Raw genomic sequence first — 14,930 nt, 5'->3', positions numbered from 1 at the left:
CTCCCCCCTCCCCCCCTCTTCCCCTCCCCCCCCCCCCACTCCCCACTCCCCACTGGATGTGGCACACATTTGTCCCTCCATAATCTAATTCAACTTCATAGCCCAAGAGAAATCCCTCCACTTCTTTGGTTGATTAAGTTTTCTGATGGGTTGATGAATTAATGCTGCCTGTATTTACAGAGAGATCTGACAAGAACCAGAGCCGGTGCAAGGTAAGTCATGGTCAATTCAGAATGGGAAGGGGTATGCAAACACTGTTTTCTACAGCAAGGAGCTACTGGAGCAGCTCACACCATCTACTGGAACTGTACTCTGAAGCAGGTTGTGCCAGACTTTCCAAGATCATAGCTTCTTGTGCTGATAGTTGAGGCAAAAAGTCTTTCTTGCTTGTGAAGACAAGAAATTAGACACAGCATTATAAAAGCCTGCAATACTCTTTTGAGACTCTTGTGTTTGAACAGCTTCCAAGCAAAAAGTGTTATTCTGTTCAGTCAGCTGTCAATTTGCATGGATTCTTTTTGCCTGCCTTCCTTTAACATTTACCTATTGTAGTCAAGTGTCAGGGAAGTCTTTCAGACAAACGCAAGAAAGAGTAACCCCTCCCCAAAGACATTACAATTGCTCTGCCCTAAACAACTCACAGCCAGCCCAAGGCACTGTCCAGTAGATAGTTACAATATTATTTGGGGCCTCCTTCAGAAACTTAAGTTCTTCCAGGAAAAAAAAACCCAAACACAACAACAAGTGTATACATAATTTGCAGTACTTTAAATACGCAGAACAGTCACATAGAATATTTTAAAAATAGTAAGGCTGGCATATAGGAAACCTTTTCTCTGAAACATATCTGAAGTACCAGGTTTAGACCCGGACCAGGTCTACATTTGAATTCAGTGATATGCAGTTGTAGCATTTTCCTTTATTCTGTTTCTAACACACATAATACACATGACATGTAGTGGGAAGCTGAAAAGAATTCAAAGATACAGCAGGACAGTTGTGAAAGCTCAAGAAAACACTGGTCATTGAAGAGAAATTTCATTAACTGATTTTTGCATGAAGCCTCCAATATCTGAGTGTGCTGTGGCATACATATATGTAAGGATGTTGATTATGTCTCAATTAGATCCTTCCAGTGATAGGAATATGCAAATATAGCATGTCAGATCATTTGTTTCAGTGATCAGTTTTTTCATTACTAAAACTGTGCACTTCTGAATTTTCTTGCCCGAGATGCAGGTATTTTTATCTTTTTATAGCATTGTATGCTTCATTCAAAGACCTTATAATCAAAAAACATTATTCTGTGTGGGAAGTTGGAACTGAAATGTGAGGGACAAAGCAGAAGCCAACAGGACAGGCACCCCAGTTCAATCTGAGTGCTCTTGTATCCAGCCATGAGAAGAGATTCCTCAATGAAGGCTAAATGTAAGTCAGCAGCACTTTTTATACATTAATTTCTACTACTTAGGCTGACATATCCCTTGGAAATAAGCTGTTTGAAGCATTAATTGTTTCCTCTGTGATTAATCAGACAGATTGTGCACTGTTGCAGTGAAGTCCTCTAAGCCCTACCTGCTGAGGGGTTGTGAGGAGAGAAACTGTTCATAGCTTTAGCTCTTTTCTCATTGGTCCCACTTGAACAGAGTTTATCACAGCATAATGCAGCTTTTGATAAGTTAAGGGTTATTGCAATTTTCTCAGATAAAAACTTCAAAGGTTGCAAATCAACTTAGTCAGTTATATTTTAGACGCTGGATCACCCCTATTTGTATCACAAATAGACATAATAATAGACAGGTATCCAAACTGTCAAAATATAATTTACTCTTTAAATACCTGCAGTGCTGTTTTTTCCTACTGCTAATTGTTGATCTTATTTTGCACTCTGGTGTCACACAGGATCTTTGGAATATGAGAGTAGAACAACAGGGAAACTCCAGTTAATCATCTTAGCCCTTAACAAAAGCGGTGCTTCAGGAATGTAAGTACCCTGAAAAAAAATCCTTATTCTTGCTTGACACTTCTCTATTTATTTTACTCTTTTTATGGAACGGTCACCATTTAGTGAGCAATTATGTACAATATTTACTTGAATAGTAAAGTGATCTCAGTGGCTTTAATGCAAGCTTTATTCTAAGAGCTGCTCTATAAAACAAAGAGAAAGTACGTCACCTCAGGGTAATGTTACGGGGAAAGCTTCAGTCAGCAAAGCTGAACTTAAAAACAGTGCTCTTACAAGATCTAACAACTTGCAAATTTATGATTAAACCTGGCAGCTCTTTTTCAGACCTCTTCACAGTACAGAATTCAAATGGTGAGATAATACAATGCATTTTAGCAGAGACTGTAAAAATTAACCATAAAATAAAGCACAGAATACAGCATCTCTATCTTCAGTATAGTTCCACCTAAGCATCACTGGGATAAAATTGAAGAGTAGATTAATACTTTTTAGACATTTCTTTACTGTTCTAAATATAAAACTCCATTATCCCCTTTATTTCTTCCCCCATTATTTTTATTTTACTTTATTGCCATTACAATTGTTCCTACTCCAGTACAAAAGGTGGATTTGATGCAACTATTTTTTTTATAATATGTAGTATATTGTGCTGATATTTTATCTGTTACTTTATTGAAAAAACAATACATTTCTAGTAATAAAAAGGAAACATTAAGCTAGTCAGGAACTAAGGCATGTTTTCCTCTTACCTGGTTATAGTTTACAGTAAAATTAAAGCACGTTTTTATAGTCCTTGATGTAAACAAAGGCATCCCAATAACATCTGTGTAAGAGAGTTGTGCATGAGACAACTCCTGCTGCTGCATCTCACCTTCAACACACAGCTTGGGGAACAGATTTAACGAAGCAACAAGGACAGAGGAATGCAAATACTAAAGATCGACTTAACGATACAGAGCATATTCTGCTATTTCGGTGAAGTCAAGCTTGAGTCATCAGAGGGGGGCTATAGAAAGTAAAATCTGAGATAAGTTGCTTCAATATCCCTGACAATCTGAGCCAGACCCTACCAGAAGTTAGAGAAGATCCTCAGCAGGAGTTGGCACCTGTAACTGTTGCAAGACCTTAGGCCAGGAGAACCACCAGAAAGGTTTAATGCGCCTTGTGCCTACCTTTCTTCTCGCTTTTTGATGTTAAACTTGGTGCAGATATAATAGCATAAGGACACAGGAAAGACAGAGTTTGTAAGTGGAGATAATATGTTTATCTGAAAAAAAAAAGGTATATTTGGAAAAAGAGAGAATTCTTTTTAAACATGATCACTTCTTTTCAATAGAAAAAGACCATTGGTGGTTTTGTTATTTAATGGGACTAGAGATAAATAAGACAAGTGAGATATCTCCTAGCTCTGCCACCATCACTAACTTCAGTTCACCTTCTTCAATCCTGCACCCTTCTAAAGGAGCTGAGGCTCACCTCACTGTGAGAAATCTTGACATGAACATCAGACCCAGGTGTTTAAAATCAACTGCAAAAATATATACAACTGTGCGGTTGCTGATGTGTTTGTTTACTACTCAGAAATGACCACTCTTCAGTAAATCAGGCTGTATATCAATACAGTAAAAACCTAAAATACTAGGTTGAAGCAAACTGTGTAAATTTAATAGGCCATTTTTGTGTGTGTGAAATTGCCTGCTATATCGTTACTCCATGACTGTAATTAGTCCAATCTGTTATCTTCATTCTATGGTTTTTACTTTATGATTTGGGAATGCTGATTGGCTAATACAGATAATTTTTTTTCTCTTTGACTGTACTCTGAAGGAAAGACATAAAGAATTCCTTATCGAGAATCTAATATCTCCCTAACTCTCTTTAACATCAAGGACAGTTGCCTAAGGACCCATCATCTCTCCTTTGATGTCAATCTCTTCCTAATTTACATGTGTAAAGTTTGTATTAAGTCATAGAAATCAGAAAAGTCAATATATCGAGTGTACACAAAGTGCTAAAGATTCATAAAGAGAGAGAGTTTACAGGTTAAACCTTACTTTGCATTTACTTGTTTGGGGCATGATTTCTAAATATTACAAGTCAGTTATATTAAAAATTTGCACGAATATATATTTTTAGCCTTTAATATGAAAGTTTCTCTTTGGACAGCTCGTTTTTCTACATGCCACATATAGTATGCTATGTTCTAAAATGGTATGGAGGTATGTGGAGAATTTTGTTTTGGGGAAATAATAAATTCCTCTGGCTCTGTACAAAAGGCTTTATTCATCCCTCAGGTGCATGATCGTTATCTGGGTCTATCGTGGCTTCTCCCTTAATTTAAACAAGAGTCACCTACTGTAAGTCACCTTTTTTTTTTGCTTACAGACACGTGCAAATTGTAGATGTGCAACCTCTTATATTAAAATATGTACTATGATTTCAGTTTCTAAAAAAAGTTATGAGGTAATAATTAATTCATGAATAAAAATTAACACCGATTCCAATATCAAAGAGTTTTTCTTTGCTGTTAGGGTGAAATTTCAGTCTAACCTGGGTGGAAAATACGCATGCAATTTTTAGTTAAGTTGTTGAAGCTGCTATGCCTGAATATTACACAAAAGCACCTTATTGGGGTATCATGCATGCCTTAGGGATGTGTAACATGCATTCTCAGCTGCTAAAATTATAAAATAATTCTAAACAAAGTACCTGTTTTGCACTGGTTGGAAGCTCATCTCCCTACCATATAAGCTCATAGAATAGTGTCTCCGACAAGGAGCTTTACTTATGGAAAAAAATAGTAAACCTCTTACAAAGGCCTTTGCCTTGCACAATATTTTTCTGAAAATCCTATTGCACAGGTAAGTCATACTCAAACATACAGGCTGCTCTTTTTCTTTCCTCTCTAGCACAACTGCTGCTTTAACCTGAAAAGCTGTGATAGAACTCAATACACCTTATCTGCAGCCACAGGAATTTTCCCTTTCCAATCTACTCCTGCATTAGCACCTGTGTGAGTGTCTTTGGGTAGGCCCTTACCCTGCTTTCTGCACTCTTACTTTCCACTACAGACAGTTACTCTACCTCTCCATCTATCATTTTGTTCTTGGTATTCAGGGGAAACTGCACAACATTCAGTTAAAATGAAAATAAAAATTACGCGTCTCTTCCTTTCTTCTCCTGAGGTAAATACCAGCTTCATTCTATTGACTTATTACAAAGGGCAGAGGTCAGAATGACAAAATCCTATGAGTTGGGGTCCGTTTATGCAGTGTGTTAAATGCCATTAGGTCTCACTGACTTCTTCAGGCTTTTGCCAAGGGGTTTGTCATTAGCAGCATCTTTAACAACTGTTTAAGTGTTATTACAGAATTTCTCAAGATATACTGAAGAAAAGTACATATACTGAAGAAAATTATTCATGGCATTGCATTAGGAAACCATTTGCTATTGTCTCATGGAAAGTGATTTATATATAGTGATGCTACAGTGCACATTACTGTGCGGAGCATTACTACATTATCCAGACTTGCTTAACTTCCCAGGCTCAGAATCAGTTTGGCCACAATTTCTGTAAGAGCTAGTGACTTTGGAGTTCTACATACAAGACACCTCGGACAGAGCTGTCTTTCAGAAAGTATTAAATCTTTGCCATGAGTACACATTTTGGAGGACTGAAGTGGGCATCCAAACATTGAGACCCTACAAAGTAGTCTTTTAGGAAACTTTGGCCTTCATGAACACTGATGTAATTCAGGATTAATGCCACTGAGCTGAAAAGATTACAGTAACAGAAGAGCAATATGAGATTGGACTTAATCCTCCAAACTCTAATATCTCAAATATATATATATTTGAAGAGATATAACTTATTCCAGCATTTGGGAAATGGGGCCTGTTGAAAAGCATGAGACCTCTAAAATGTTATTTGAATGCCAGAAAAGTAATACTTTAAATAACCAAGACAAAAATGCCTAGAGGAACAGAAAGGAGAGAGCCAGAGATGCTAACATGTTCATTTCCACCCAGTCCATGAGCTGGGCAAGACCTACAGCTCCATGCGCATCTTTGGGTATTAACTGATAGATAGTCCTTGCCCTCAGTGATGCGGGTGTCATCTCATGAAACAGAAATAGGGACAAAAGATGGACTTCAGTTCCTAACTAGAAAAAATGCCAACTCAGAAACATGCACGTTATAATGATACCTACATTTAGCTGTAACTTTGTACCCGCCGAGCGGAGGGTCATGGCCTTCCACGGCATCGAATCCTGCTGACACCAGGACAATCTCTGGATCAAACTCATGGGCAGCTGGCATAATCACAGTCCTGGAGAGTGAAAAAAACCCAAACTGTTAAAAATTAAAAGAGCTTCTTTCTTCTTGATATAAATTGCCACCATCTCAAAAATCCTCAACACAAGATACTTTCTTTTAATTAAAACAATCTTCATAGTAGCTGTCCAAAACCAAACAAAGTCCAAGACTTCAATTAATTTCTTTCTATAGTCACTCTTTTTTCTTTTCTATGATTGAGAAAATAAAATAATGCAGGTACACGTGAAAGCCACTAATACTACACACACATCTGTGTCTGTTTTGTCCTGCTGCCTATAAAAAACTGCCTCTTCCAGGGAAGTGACTAATGGTTTACAGAGAGCACTCAAAGCCTGGACTGCTCCAGTTAGTGAGAACTTGGTGTAAATTTGAACTATAAATTTCTTTTGGGAAAATGTTTGCTTTCCAAACTTTTTTTTTTCTTCTTAACTTTTTTAAATGTTTGTCGAGGTGGGGGGTGACTCTAGCAAAGGAAAAACACGAAATTCCCTTAATGAAATCCAGACTAAGTTGTTAAGCCTTTCCAAGGTCAAGCGTAACAGGAATGTGACAACCACAAACTAGTGACAGCAACCCCTGCTGGTGTCAGGAAGATAATTCAGCCCATCACAGTCACAAAACCTCCACTTTTTTAACCCATTCCTTGACAAATTTCCATGGGGATATTTCAGTGCTTTGTTTTTGCTCTTCTCCAAACTCAGAGGATTAAAGATGTGTTGAGGGAGAAGATGCCATCTTTCAGGCTGACTTTCCAAAGGGAAGGTGTGAGGCTGACTTCCAGTAGTGTGACAGATGGTGAGCCTGTAATGACTGCACTAATTCAGGGGAACACCACTAACATTAAAAGGCAAATACACAAATGAATGTTCTTTCAAATACGTTATCTCAAGGAAATCCCAATTGGCCTACATTGGTCAGAATCTGAAGATCAATTTTGTGCATGTTTAATACTATTTGTCTTAGTTCAATATATTTATATGTTTTTTGTTTAATCAAATTAGGCCAAAGCAATTGTGGTTTTTTGAAAGATAAACATTTCAGTGGGAAAAAAAAAAGCATTTTAATATTTTACCAACTCTAGGTTTTCCTTTAGTTTAGTTTTTGACTTGTGTGTTATAAATTTATTTTGCTCTGATTTCCTCAGTTAAATGTTCCTTTTACTTGTCAGTCAGAGAAAAAGAGAATTCAGACTATGTAAAAAGCCTTTGTCAGGGCATACAGGAATATCATTTTACATTAGAAATAAAAGATAGAGGCAAATTCATTTTTCTGATGATTTCACTGAAATTGCACCATGAACGTCTGCGGGCAAAGTAGTATAACTTGTGAAATATTCTTTTATTCACATGACATTAGTAGGCGTCTGCTGAAGTATGGATTCCAATACCGAGCGCTGCACTTCAAGAAGGACCTAGATCAACTTGAAAGACCAAAAGCAAAGAAAATAATTCTGAAAAATGTGACCTAAGTGGATAAAATGATAGAATTATAATTATTTGATTCACAGAACACGAGAGCAAACAAGAAAAAACTCCATGAATACGTAAGTGGTTGTTGCAAGAGGAAAGAAGTAACTTGTCTACATTTCTGCTGTGGATAGGATGTGAAGTAGTTGCAGCAGGAAAGCTGTAGTTCAGACACTGCAAAACATTTTTTTATAAATATTTTAAATAAAATGTTTCAAGAAATTTGAGTAGTCTGCACCTCTTTACGTTTTTTATAATAGGTAAAACAAATATCCATCAGCCTTGCTACAGGTTCAAGCTAACATGCCCATGAGGCACGAGGTCAAACTGCTTCTCTTCTAGGTCTTTTTCCTATAGTTCCACATATATAACTATATAACACACCATGTACACATATGAATAGTTACATAAGACACTACAGTGTCTGAACATTTTTGCAGGCTAATCTCCACAGAGTTAGGGAACAATATCAGAAGTAAAGATCTCCTATGCAATCACATATTATCTTTCTTATGTACATACCTTCTGATGCGCTAATTATAAGTTCATTGTCTGAAGCAACACATTATTCCCAAACTTCCCCACGTCTGCAACACACATGGCGCAGAGCCTGATTAGTGATGAGGATTGTGGCTGTTAGGCAATCTTTATCTGTCCCCTACATGTCATAGCACTACATATCTTACACACTGAAAGGAGGGATCATATGGAGAAACCTCCCTATCTGCAGCCACTTGAGCTTTTGCCCTCCTCCTCCCCATTCACATTTCCTTAAATTCAAGTCAGGGTCTGTTTTTTATTTCTTCATGTCAAATAAAGTGGTAGCACTATGAAGTACAGCATAGGCAATGCTCAGGAATCGGAGGATGCCGTGTGTTCTGTGCAGACTGAAGCTCTGGAAACTCAAGTTGCTGACCACCAACAAACCTAACCAGGCTAACACAGAATGACATTTTTTAGAGCCTTATAATTTGGAATACTGGGAAAATCTACTGAACTTCTAACACATTTCAAGACCTTACTCAAAAGTGTAAAGATGTTAGCAATTTTTTTTTTTTATATCTTGGGCAAAACAACGCATTTGACTTTCAATCTCATTCTTAGGGTCAGAAAAAAATGTTTAGCTACAGTTTCTTTAAAATTTTTGTCAAATAAATATGTCTGAAATGAAAACTGCCGACCACAGTGGGTAACATAAATAAAATTATTAGATACTGAAAGCTATATCTTTCAACACAAAGCACAAGGAATAGCTATTAACACCATCTTTAATAGTACTGAGCAGGAAATAGTAGCACATTCATAAATTTCTACAGCAATTATATAAGAATCTCAGCTGAAGGCAGGAGAAGGCTGTAAGGATAAATAACCAGAGATAGCATGTAGAATTCACTGTTCTGTTACTGCCTTCAGTACTACCTAAATTCACGAGACCTAAAAGGGTTTTTCTTAAAGTTTTTTCCTTTTAAAAATGTACCCAGTGTCTGTTACGTTTCACCAGAATTACACTGTACTTTTTCTGTAATACTGTCTCACAATTTATGGCAGAACTTGGCTGCTGCTACTCTGCATACTATGTACCAGAAGAGCTAACCTGTGTGCCCACAAGGCATGTGTCATTGTTCTTTTCTCTTTCATTCTGTATCAAATTGAGGGATTTGGAGTGTCAGAACTCATCTTTCTTGCACTGTTCCTGATTTAATACTGAACAGAAATTCTAAGGATGTTTCTTTAAAAAAGACATTATGTAAACTGCAACCTGTTTAATACCATAGCAAGACTGACTCTAATCTAAAAGATCTAAGGGTGTCCATGGTCCCCGTACAGCAGCCAAGATGACTATTTGGTCTTTCAGAAAGATGATGGCCACAAATGTCTCAACTGCAGAAAGGACCAAGTAGGTCTCTACTTCCTAAATCTCTAATCCAGTCTTCCTCTACATTAACAAACATGCATTTAAGGTTGATCTTCTTTTGAATAACTACTACGAGATCTTTGCTCAGGAAAGAGCAGCTTAATGTCTGGAAAACATCATAGCATTTTGGTTTGAACTTTGAATAGGATGGACCTCTCGAGCTTTTGTCTTGCCTTGGCAATAACTCTTTTGAGGCATAAAACAGATGGTTCCTTCACAAAAGCAACAGATACTTCCATATCTTATGAAGTACTATAAGGAATCTTATAGACACATTTTAAAATGTAGACTAAATTTTACCAGGACTCAAATAAAGCCTTTTGGCATTTGTTACCTCTCAGGCTTAAACACCTTCATTATCCCTGAATAACTGTCTTTAGAAAAATGTTTTGAGGTTGGCAACTTTAAAGAAAGCCTACACAATGCACAAGATTCCATCCTTTTGGGTTTTTTTTTTTGTTGTTGTTGTTGTTCTTTGGTTTTATTTTTGTTTTATTTTTTTTACCCAGAAGCAACATGAAGCTCACTTCTCCCTCATAAACAGGCTTCTCCTACCTCAGGAGAGTGAGGACAATTGGACAGGCAGGGACAACTCCTGACCCTTCACTGTCTCTTGGAAGTAGGAAATCATCAGAGCCTGTATCTTGCTCCTTTTCCATCTCATCTACACTCTGGAGGGCACAGCAAGGTGCAAGGAAATCATCCATCAGCTGCTTCCTCAGGAGCTCCATAACCATAGCTCTTTGCTTCTCAGTTGCCTAAGAACAGAATCTTCTGAATCAGATCATAACAGAAAATATTGTTTTAAAAGCATGTAACTAGCATTGGTCATACAGTAACAGATATTTGTGTTAACCTTCCCAAATTCCTCAGACCAACTCTATGCTCAGAAGTCAGGCTGCAGCTGGCAGGATCTCTTATGGTGCCAATTGTCAAAATGAAAAACTGCTCAACAGAAACCCTTTGCAAGTGTGCATAGACAGCCTGCACTCAGACCTAGGTGGGAACATGCAGCAGGAGCAAGAAATACGATTTGTCTTCTGGACATAGGACACCAGACAGGTACAGTCTGGGGACTGGCAGGCCGTCAGATTACTACTTGAAGACAGTTGGGCTGCAAACAGAACTTAATGCTAGGATCCTTCTCCAACAAAATGATTAGTTTTTGTCAGAAGTGAATTTTATTCTTCCACTATGACTCACACTCTCCCCTGCTCCCTTCTCCAAAGAAAATAAAACACATTAAAAAGATATTTATTTTTTGTGATCCTGAATCATATAGAAACATAAATATTTGGTATAACATATTTACGGAATGGTGACAGCAGAGTTACAGGGGCATCTTGCCTGGCTGACTGTTTCTTTCTTTTCTCTCACATTTTCATTAATAAACATGTCAAAGCCTGAAAACTTGAGCAGCTGGATCACAGAAGTTATCTATCCTTGCTAAACCGTGCAGTTAAAATGAAACTGTGTCCTCCAGCCCAGTGTAGTGCAGATCCTCCTTTAAGTCTGATGGTACTGGGAACAGAGCATGTGTCTGGGAAGCTGAAAAGATTCCTTTTTGTCCCACTAAAGAGATTTACCCAAAGAATTAATATGTTCCATTTGGGTATGCCACTGTCTACAGAGAAGCCAAGGGATGGCTTCCAGTTGGGTGTAGTCCTAGAGAAAACATCAGCCATGTGATCCTCCCCACCCCACCAATCTGAACATCAGATGCAAGACATTAAACAGATTCTACCAAGGGACTCTGTTCCTTTTATTCTTCCATTCTATTTTTGTACATTTAAAGCACATAGTTAGGATGCTCCCTGACATTTGTTATCCCAGAAGAGATTGCAGAGGAGAACCCAGCCCAGAAATTACTCTGCAAGTACCATCACACAGAGCTTGAAATCTCCAAAGAAAGATAAGCTGATGCAAATCGCTACAATTCTTTTGCTGTGTTGGTAATTTAAAAAGGAAGCGAGCAGGAATATTAGCCCAGCACAGCAATTTATGTAACCAAGAAAAAAAATCCACACTGTACTAAAACTGCAGATTGGAATGGTTTAACAACATAAATGGTTTGCCCTTTCCTTAAAATCCTCTAGTGCTTTCATCCAGTAATCTCAAAGTATTTTCAGAACATTAATAAATGGAAAGGCTCATATCTCCAGCTGGTATAAATCAGTATAGCAATTTCTGATTGCACAGTCCTCTAAAGAAAGCATTTCTTGTACCCACTTCACAGATGAATCAGCTAAAACTAAAAGCTGGTAGAAGACTTGAATAAGTTACTTAGCTGTCTCTGGAAAAACCTTGAAAGATAATGCAGAAGACTCTAAGTCCACTCCTTCAACTGGCAGAAAACACTGTAAAACCACTGTTGTTTATTCAGTTATCCCAGGCTTGTATTTTTGCCACAAATGTATATCTACAATGAATTAGTGCTAGTAGAATGGGATTTTGTCATCAAATGGAGACTCAGATTGTTCTTTGAAAGTATGTCTACAGTTTCTCAGTGTCATATCCTGAAAATAGAGTATTGTTCCAAACAACCACTATGTTGTCCTACATTAAAATGACACAAGTTTAAGTATGTTGTTGAACACACCCTGATATGAATAGATCAACAAGTATTTAAAAGATATCCCTAATAGGTATGTGCAATTTATGGTATCTATTGTTTTTATGTATTGTTTGCACATGAGTTTTAATATAAAACAACATGAAGGAATGTCTATCCTCACAGAAAGCTACATAGCATTTCTGTACAAGTATTGGATAACATTTATTTCTCTATATTATTTGAGTTTATATTAGTGTCTCTTACAAAAATTTTGGTTTACCTTCATGACGATTCTTTATGTCAGTTCTATTGAAAGCCCAACTTCACCAAGTCTAAACCTGAGAACTTTCCCCCAAAACTCCTCGTTGACTCTCATCTGACCATCAGCTTTGTCCAGGACTTACCCTCCAAGGTACACTTAAATTCTGCAGATTTTATCTGTGTTAGTTTCTAAGTTGTATCTTTTATACAAGTTTTATCTTTTGTAGACTTTATTTTTATATATTTTCTTTTATCCTTATCATTTTTCTTTTTATATCTTTTAAATAATTTTATTTCTTCTCTACTTTTTATAAGCACAGTCAATATTCTTGTCCTTACTTTTATTTTATAGTTACCTTATTTGTTTTCTTGAGATGCAAAATATGTATATTTTTTATTCTTCAAGGGGCAAAATGCACCACAGCAACACAAAATCCTCACTACTGTAAATCATGGTCATTTCACTGGATTTTACACATGGTATTAAATTCAAGCACACGACAAAGTGTTTAAAGAGTCAAGGTCTTCCATAGATGCACCCAAGTTAATAATATATATAATTAATTCTTAGGACACTCTAGAGTATCTAAGTGCCACTGAATCAAAACTTTTAGAAGCATGAACAGCTTTGTGGTTGGTTTTTTGTTTTTTTTTTTAAGGGGGAGCCTAAAGTTGTTATTTGTGGGTTCCCTTTTAACTTAATAATTAGTTTGGCATCCTGCATTCAAGTTTCCTGAATTGTATTATGGCTGTAATTGCAATATCTTGAGTACTCAAAAAAAGAAATATTGACTATAATTATCTGCTGATCCTTCCGTTTTTATTATTATTTAGAAAGGTGGTTTCAATGTAATTATAAGGACTTCTTTACATTTGATCTACAATATACTTCAGTCAGAATCTCTGAACTATTACAAAAAGAACCAAAATAGGAAAAAGTTACCAAACAGGAAGTATGAGAAAAATACTATTTTGTGGTTTTTCAGAAATTGCTTAAAATTTAATACCATAGTCAAACATAATTATCCAACTTCTAGAAACATGGGAAAATGCATATACATGTGTACAACGCACATTCACAACCATGTTCAGAACAAGCTCAAAGTTCAGTGATATTAAGTGAAGGGTTTGGCTAAAATTATAGTAAGTGAGCTTGCTCAAAGGCTATGGGACTAAGTATCTCTCAAATGATTATACATTGAAAGACAAGGTTGCCTTGGGAGGATCAAAGACTTCCAGCAATCAAGTATGCAAATTAAACCTTTCTATGGAAATACAGGCCAAGATAGCACATGCAATAGCACATGCAAATAGTCCTTACAGAACACTTTTACTCTGACAAGAGAATGAGTAGAAAAATACGCATTTTCTATTAAATGTTCCTCTGTCTTTTTAGAGTCTTATTTGTAAAACACAGATCTCAAATAACGCCGCCTTGTACCACGTAATCTTGTGCAGTATAAATAAAACTTATTCACTAAGTTCTAGCTGGTAGTTAAGGGACTGACGTGGTTTCCAAGAGCTGTACAACAGAAGATGACACATGAGAAGGAGGAAATAGAGGTTTAATTTGCAAAGATGGGGCTTTGAATAAATCACAGCGTGACTTAAAATAGTATCACCAACACTGAGAAAGTAAAATGCGATAAATATGGAATCCCACCATTTAAAGTCAATTACTTTGCTATCAAAGCCATTCTAACATGTATGGGAAATGGTACAAACACATGCATGCACACTGCCAAATTTTACCCTCATGTATTATTTGAGAGAGCATTTAGCTTTCATGGTGTAACATGTCCATTCTTTCTTGTTAATTTATTTTATGGGAGGAAAAAAAGACTAAAACTTTAGAAGCTCTTCTTACAGAAAAATTTTTTTAGGAGTATTTTTAATTTTCTGTTTTAAAATTTGCATGGCTGCTTAGAAAACACACTACGTTTCTATCAAGCCTGAATATACCACAGTGTTTTCTCTAACAAAATAACTATCTGTTTTGCTTTTCTACTTAGTGATTTCTTTCAACTGTATTTTATCATAAAATTCAGTTGGCCAAAAAGGTTAACATAATAAACTAATAACACTACTAAAACATTTCACTGCTCCCAGTAAACATTATTACACAGTAATAAGGTTGCCCCTAAGAAGACAAAGGAAGTGTTATAATATCAGAAATAGTTAAACACAGAGGTGAAAACTTGCCACAATATGTTGCATTTATAGAGATTTCAAAATAAATGATAGCATAGTATCCTCTCTGAGGAATTTCAAATAGCTATGAAAAAATATATTATTTTGAGCATATTCTGCCTTTCAGTGTATTTTTAGAGTACTTGGCACTTAAAATTATTGAGCAATCTAAGAACAGTAAAAGAGAAAGAAGAACACAGCACCTATTTTACTTACACTCCACAGGAAAGGTGGAATTAG

The 14,930-nt window shown here is 36.5% G+C and overlaps 1 protein-coding gene across 1 annotated transcript in view; it reads right to left on the bottom strand.

Moving 5' to 3' along the window:
• LOC104496443 (histone deacetylase 9-like) overlaps nt 1-14,930 on the bottom strand; it is a 137,657-nt gene that overhangs the window by 50,777 nt on the left and 71,950 nt on the right. Inside the window, exon 9 of the mRNA XM_010139563.1 lies at nt 6,178-6,296. Coding sequence (XP_010137865.1) covers nt 6,178-6,296 — 119 coding nt within the window. The remainder of the gene's footprint in view (nt 1-6,177; nt 6,297-14,930) is intronic.

Source organism: Buceros rhinoceros, unplaced genomic scaffold, assembly GCF_000710305.1.
Source record: "Buceros rhinoceros silvestris isolate BGI_N320 unplaced genomic scaffold, ASM71030v1 scaffold32887, whole genome shotgun sequence".
NCBI lineage: Eukaryota > Metazoa > Chordata > Aves > Bucerotiformes > Bucerotidae > Buceros > Buceros rhinoceros.
The sequence above is the reverse complement of the archived record's forward strand: the minus strand, read 5'-3'. Positions and strand labels throughout refer to the sequence as shown.